The sequence below is a fragment of the Rhagoletis pomonella genome, unplaced genomic scaffold (assembly GCF_013731165.1).
Source record: "Rhagoletis pomonella isolate Grant_MI unplaced genomic scaffold, Rhpom_1.0 Rhpom_scaffold_04068, whole genome shotgun sequence".
Lineage (NCBI taxonomy): Eukaryota > Metazoa > Arthropoda > Insecta > Diptera > Tephritidae > Rhagoletis > Rhagoletis pomonella.
Genome location: NW_023462619.1, coordinates 1 through 7,865, shown reverse-complemented (window position 1 = coordinate 7,865; position 7,865 = coordinate 1). Strand labels below are relative to the sequence as shown.

At 35.1% G+C, this 7,865-nt stretch overlaps 1 protein-coding gene across 1 annotated transcript; it reads right to left on the bottom strand.

Annotated features, from left to right (window-relative positions):
- Positions 1-650: 650 nt before the first annotated feature.
- LOC118754521 (beta-1,3-galactosyltransferase 5-like) lies at positions 651-2,457 on the bottom strand. The gene is made up of 3 exons (XM_036489398.1): positions 2,160-2,457; positions 1,168-2,090; positions 651-1,103 (listed from the first exon to the last, which is right to left on the bottom strand). Exons 1-3 carry the CDS (start codon positions 2,440-2,442, stop codon positions 894-896), a joined length of 1,416 nt encoding a protein of 471 aa, XP_036345291.1. The 5' UTR covers positions 2,443-2,457; the 3' UTR covers positions 651-893.
- Between the last annotated feature and the right edge of the window lie 5,408 nt (positions 2,458-7,865).

The window sequence follows — 7,865 nt, the reverse complement described above, 5'->3', positions numbered from 1 at the left end:
TACTTACCTTTGGCTTGCAAATCCATCCCAAAGGTAAAGTAAACATACCTCTATAAAAAATGGCATGCAAAATAGCAATAAGTTCACATCATGAAATTAAACAACACGCGTGAGCGTTTTTCTTACAATAATAATTAATTATTTATCCTTGAACAATAATCATGCAAAAATTTTATCTAATTCATTAGAATGAGAATATTGGATGTCATTTTCAATATCTATAATACAAAAATCCAATGTCGACTATTGTCGACCAACCAACTAGAATTCCGAAAAAAAATTGAAATAAGTTATTGGTTTTCATCCAGGAACGAAAATATACCAATTATTAAATAAGAACCCGTAAATGTTTGTTTTGTTACACAAATTAATGCATGAGATTTTTATTTTTTTCAAAAATTCGTTTCACCATTCTTTCTCACTTACTATATGTTTGTATATGTATGAATATAATTAGTACAATACATTACTCCTGTTCAGTTTGAAAGGATGATAACCACATTCAATACATACATACATGCGTACTTACATATACATATGTATACTAGGTATTTATAAATATTTTAATGGCATTTATAATGCATTTACGAGTATGTTTAGTCTAGAAAACAAATACATGTATGCATTACATAAAAGTATAAGTATTTAAATATAAGTATAATTTTTGCAGAGGTTTAAACTATGCCACTTTATTATTTAGTAAATGTATACTTTCGTAAATTTTGTTATACATATGAGTATAGATACTCGTAAGTATGTAGTTCTTTCAAATAAAGTGTAACTTTTTTTAAAATAAAAAATAGTCCAGGGTTCTATCATAAATTGATACTTATTCTAATACGATTACAACTACAGCTCAGTGTTATATGACTTTAATGTATAAACCTAAAATACTATTTACACTTGGTGCTCTTATCCAGCAATTTCTTCCAAAGATCAAATTGTTCATTTGACTTGACCATATGTACACTGATTAATTTGCGTATATTGCATGGATTGAAAGCAATTCGCCGATTAAGGAACTCATTGGCATGTACGCGCTTGATGCCAAGCTGTTGCGCAACAATCCCTGTAGTAAAGACGTCCTCCAATTTCAAGTAGACCTGCAGGAAAAGAAAAATATGAACAAAAATGCTTTTTTAAGTCAAAAAATCCAACGCCACGCACCTGATGAAGACATTTTTCATACAACATATGTATGACATCACTTGTTAAGAGATACGCTGGACCGGTGGTGAATGGGGGAAATAGTGGCTGACTGAATTGATCAGTTGACACGTAGTATTTTGATTTTTTATTCCTTATGGGTTTCCATTGCTTCGCCAAGCGTCCGTATATGACACGCTTGTTTTTAGAATGGCCATCTATGAATTGTAGTAGCTTCGGCACATTAATGAACATATCGTCATCCGTTTTCAATATAAATTTGGCATGCTGACAGTGCAGATCAACCCACTCTAATGTGGAAATGGTTTTCAGTGTTAAATTGGTATACGAGTCGATAAAGTTGCCACGAATCACATCACCATAAATGAAATTCTCAATGCTCAGTTCCTTGCTTACGCTCTCATTTGTCGTACGGCCCAAGACAAACGCTATGGATACATCCCGACGAGTACCATAGTGTGCCCAGGTCTGTCGTATGGCAAGACGTGCTTCTGCGTGATTTACCGCGGACGAGATAAGTATCAGCAGCTTTAAATCGTCACCTTGATTTGGACAAATCTTTGCAAAATTTATTTCCTCATTCAAGTGTCCCGACTCATATATTTCACTCGTAGGTATACCTTTGGTGTGGTCGGTATTGTTGCGTGGTACGGGATGGCTGGCAGGTTGCACTTTGGGTATTGCCTTAGGTTTATTTATGGTCACTTTTGTTTCTACTTTTTTCACCACTCGATTTTCATTTGAATGTTGTTGTACAGCACTGGCACTTCCAGGACGTTTAATAGTCATCACTACGGATGGAGGCAGTGCACCATCGTCGTTCGCTTCTTCCTCATCGGTACCAATGTCCTCTACCTTCGCGGCCTTAACAATAGTATTTTCTTCAGTTAACTGCTTGCTGCCTTTCGAATCCTTAGAAGACACTGCGATTTAAAATAAAATTTGTTTAAATATTTTGGACTTAAGAATATTTAAAATAAACACAAACTCACGTTTTTCATTTGCCGTTGGCAATGCTGTGATGTTTCTTAATATTTTATCTGCATTTTCGATGAATTTTTGTAAATTAGATGTAGGTACCATTACATCAGAGTCCAATATTTTATTCAGATTGTTAACGTTATCACTGGATTTGCCGTTAGTTAATTTCAGTTGGTCTAGTTGCACTTGTGACTGTGATTTTAAAGGATCCTGCTGAGCGCCGTTATTTGCGCTTGAAGCATTGGGATAGCTTATGCTGCCGACAACTGAAATTGAAAAGATACATATGTACATATGTATACATTAGTAAATACGTACCTAATTACTGAAAGTATTGAGACAAATGTTTAAAAAATTCTATACAAATTTTAAAATAAAAAATTAAATTAAATTTCGGCGCCTACAACTTTGTTAAGTGCATGGCCGAGCTTCTTTTCCAACTTTTTTTGTGTGCATACTGATCTTATGACCTACAATGTTATGCCACCTACGAACGGCAATTGGTCTTATGAGAAGCTTTTTCAAGGCAGAAATACACTCGGAGGTGCGCCATTGCCAGCCGAGGACTGACGAGTGGTAGTAGGTCGAGCGTTTGTTTTAAAAAATCGTACGAAAGTTTACTGAGTTATTAAACTTTTGATGAAAACAAATTTTTTTCAAAAATATTATTTATGGCAATACAACTCAACAATTTTTGCTTGATAGTTCTTTTTTTAATTTGCCGTTTTCTATGATCTCAAAGTATGGCCATCTCGAGAGCCGCATTAAATAGGCAGGCAAACGTTTTAAAAGTCCCATTGGTTAAAGCTGAAAATGTTGCCCTACCACCACTGCATTTAAAGCTAGGATATATGAAACTATAGGGGTATTCTCACAGTCTTGCAAAGCCCTTGCACGGTGCACGAATTGCACGATTTGCAAAGCTGTCCCATAGGAAACCCGGTTTTTTTTTGTGCAATCCATGCACCGATCCCAAAATTAAGTGAAGCCAAAATAAAATGAGGTTTCTAATTTTTTATTCTCTCATCTAGTACTTTTTCATCTGTTTTATCTCTTTTATGAATTTTAGGTATTTTCATAGGACCTCAAATTCGTAAAATTATGAGCGTGTTCAAAAAGCTCATAAGCTCTGTAGAAAAACGTGCATGGAAGTGTTTTGTAGCCCTATCCAATAATTTCTTAGGAAACCACAGAAGCGACGACTATGTCACGGTTGTTAACGAATTTTTGAATGCTTACGGTGGAATGGGTTTTAACATGTCCATAAAAATGCATTTCCTTTATTCGCATTTGGACTTATTCCCACATAATTTGAGCCAGTTCAGTGATGAACAAGGCGAACACTTTCACCAAGAAATAGCTACAATTAAAAAACGCTGCGGTGGGAAAAATAAAATAATAATAATAGCTCCATTCTTCTGCAGCCGAGCTACAAAAGAACACCCGTTTAAATGACGAAATACACGCAAAGCAACAACACAAACTCGGCTATTTATACGAGTTCAGCCAGGTCGGTTAAAACATTCGCGACCTGAAGGTAGTGTTGTTAAGTGAAAAAACTGCTCTATTGTGAATTGTTAATGGTAAAGTGGAGAGGGTAATTTTTGCTTTCGTATATACATGATTTATATTTTAAATAAGTATATATATTACGCAAATACCTCGCATAATTACAAATTTCTATTGTTTTTACCTTCCTTTTATTAACTCGGGATGTAACTATGTAATATTCATGCGCCTAAAAGATGCAGCGATTCCTATTCTTAAACTATAATTTTATTTATTTGTGTCTAAATCCCGATGAACTAACACATGTTTCTTGCCAGCTACCAGCAGGGTTGCTTGAAGGAAATTTTACCCGAGTTGAGCGTTCTTTTGTCGCTCACTTACAAAAATATGCAGCTAATAATAAGGCCAAGTTTGGGGGAAATTGGTGGAGCGGTTACCGAGATATACAGATGTAATCACAAGTGGGCGTGGCTACGCCTATTTTCCAAACATTTATAATATTCTTATTTTTCGTCTAAAACTTATTGTAATTATCAATTTTGAGTGAGTTACTAAAATATCGCAGTATCGTATTTCTGAAAACTACCGTTATATGTGAGGTAGGCGTGGTTATTGTCCGATTTTGCCCTTTTTCAATACCGTCCGTCCTACGCTGAAAAGAAGTACACATACCAAGTCTCGTTAAGATATCTCAATTTTTAATCGAGTTATCGTGTGCACAGACGGACGGACGGACAGACAGACACCGCTTAATCGATTCCTTTTTAGCGCCCTTTTATTAGCTCGGGATGTAACTATGTAATATTGATGCGCCTAAAAGATGCAGCGATTTATAGTCTCAAGTTACATACCTGATGACAGTACGAATGGAAATTATAATAGCGAGGTTTTAGTTTTTTAAACTAAAATTTTTTTTTTCATTATGATCATTTATGTATACATTTGTCTATACCTATCTCGATTCGTTTTGGCTGTTACAAACAACCGTTATGTGAACAAAGTGCACAATAACACCTGGGTATAAAAATGATTTCAGAAAATTCTAGAACGAGAAACTGATGACGCTGAATTAAGAAAAAGACAGTCAAGAAAACATTTTTGAGTAGTATAGTCAAAAATAATATTTTTGCAAAAATTTCGTTTTCATAAAAAGTTTTATAACTCAGTAAACTTTCATCCGATTTTTGAAAATAAACAGTAGTTTTCCTCGTTATTAAATTTGGTTTTACAATCAGTTTAGGACTAGTATGGTTTTCTTATAACATAGTTCGTAAAAACCTCAACGAAATTTAAAAAAGGCGAAAAAAGTAAAAAAAATGTGTTTGCTGGGTAAATACTAAAGATCTGCATCGGAATGCAGTTTGCTTCCTTGGGAACTTTTCTTCAAATATTTAAACTACTCATACTCTAACAAAAAGGGTATGGAAGGAAGAGAAGTGAAGATATAGAGCGCTGTATACATAAAAAAAGTACTCAAACAAATTATGTTCCGAAAAAAAGAGGAACATAAATCAGCAGTACCATGCTGTCAAACTTCCACAAAAAAAGATGTTCCTTCACAAGTATTTTTTGAGTATTTTTGGAAGTTTTCGTTCAATGCTACATAATGTTAGAGCTGACTCTTATGTTAAACTAGCAAATGCCCGCTTGCTTCGCGGCGCCTAATAAGATCTTTTGCGTTAGCCAATTCAAAAATAGCGTTTAGAAGCAAAAGCAGTCTGTAAAGTAAACATTTTTAGTTTAAATTGAAACGACTAAAAAACGGAATCCTCCTCACGCATATACCAAGAATAGTAGCGTTGTGATTCCATACTGCATACTAATCCCTTTCCATGTAATGCGTTTTACCTATGGTCTTATTTCCACCTACGAGATCTCTGCCAAGCGTGCGTAATATTCTTCTATGATCCTGCAACTTCAGCATTGGTCCAGTCCTTATACGGAAACTCAAGAGCACAGATGAGCGTTTTCAATTATAGGAGGGCCAAGAATCCTCAGGATGAAAAGTTAAATGAGTACTGTGATCTCATGAATATCGTTCAAATAAAGCCATTCATATAACTATCGTGTTCCTTCTTGGACAGATGTGGTCGAATCTTTCCTTGTCAATTCGCCACTGTTACAATAACGGCCGCCTCGAGCAACTTCGTCAATCTGATTTAGATGCAAAATCACGCTTACACAGTCTTACGGTCTTTATATGCATACTTAAACGCATCCTTGATTTAGCCAACTGAAAAGTAAATTCGCCTAAGATAAACATAGCGCCAAAGCAGAACAAACCCCGCGGGGGTTTCTATATATTTCGGGTGCAGCGTCATCCATCGGGTCCCTTTTCTGCAAAACCTTTGCTTGTCATGAAATGAATACGAATTATGAATTCCAATCAGATTTTATAAAAAATACGGATTTTCTAAATACTTAAACTCCAGCGGTCCATTTTTAGCAAAGGAGTTTTTCATCATACAGGTAGTCACGCTGCGAATTTGAACGAAATCTGTTAATAAATACGACTTTTATAAGTAACTCCACTCAAGCGCCACCAGCGTGTTTTCTAGTAGCCTATAATAGGACAATATATGTAAGGTATAACCTCAGACAATTTGACTGGGCTCTATTGAGTGGTTTTTGAGTTTAGTCCGAAAAACAGAAATGGCTATCATTTTATGTATGTAATCTTCCTTATCCTGAGTTTCGCCGGAAAAAAAATTCACGCGAAAATTTTGATTACCCCCATAGTAAGTACATGGAAACCAAAAGCGAAAACTGAACCGGTTCAGGGAAGATGAGACTCATGATAGGGCTGAATATGTTTCGAATGAAAAAAAAAACATCATGAAAGTAAAAAACGTCTCGAATGTGTATTAACAAAATAGGTTCATAAATACGGCTTTTATAAATAACTCGACTCCAGCACCACCTAGCGGGTCCGTTTTTCGCAAGTGCTTTTTTCATCATGCTTACGAAATCGGTTCATAAATACAACTTTTATAAATAACTCGCCTCCCGCGCCACCTAGCGGCTCCGTTTTTGGTAAACGTATTTGCCATCATGCTGGTAGCTTACATTTTGAATTTAAAAGAAATCGGTTCATAAATACGATTTTTATAAATAACTCGACCCCAGCGCCACCTACCGAGTTTTCTGGTAGCCTATAATAGGACCATATATGCAAGGTATAACCTCTGAAAATTTGACTGAAATCTATGCAGTAGTTTTTGAGTTAACTCCGAACAACGAAAACGGCTATTATTTTATATATATAGATAACAAACATCGAGAAACAATGTAGCCAACAGCATATTTTTATAAAGAAAGTAAACTCATTTTATACAAAGAACCAATTTTTAATTTTACAATACGATATTTTCATTTCCCATACTCTCATACATATGCAGTAGCAAGCTTCCCTGCCAGCATTTTCTATTGCGGAAGTTACTAATTCGACACGACATTTCTGTGAAAATCATCGCCGATGTTATCGCTATTTTTTCGAATTCTTATCCGCTCTCGGGAAGAACTGTTCCACCACGTCTTTATGACACGAAAGCGATACAGCAATTAGATCCCATTTCAAAAGGAATGACAGTAACTTGTGCGATAAAGACTGAAGTGGTAAAGAAGACTCTACTGTTGGTTAAATTTTTGATACAACTTAATACGTAATTTGGGGTACCTCTGAGCTTGCAACCACAGCCGCAGAGATACTTACGCAATTTTCATCCTGCTTTCGGCTTAGATTGCTAGCTCAAACGCAGTTATATTTTTTTTTGAAATTCCAACTAAACATTTTATAAAGCAGTTCCAAAAAGGTATGTTAAAAAGGCATTAACTTAACCAATCGAATAACGCATCTGTTTAAAATCTAAACGTAATTTTATTATTTGTTATTCGAATATGATTGCTTGCACGTTAACTAAAAAAAAAAAATTTAAAACCAAAATACAATTTTACTTGATTGAACTTTCAAGATTTGCCTTGTTAATTTTTAAAACTTCAAAGAGTAAAAATCGTCCGAGCACCTCTTAAGAAGATAGAAAAGCGACAGAAATGTTTTTTGTTTTTGTGAAATGAGTTACTATCGCTTTGATAACTTCCAATAGTGACGAAGTACTGAAATCCGGGCGATAGGCGATAAAATTCTCTTCCAATTGCTGGCAGGGTTTCCATACGCATACATTTGTTTGTATCACTTTTTAATTCGTTTG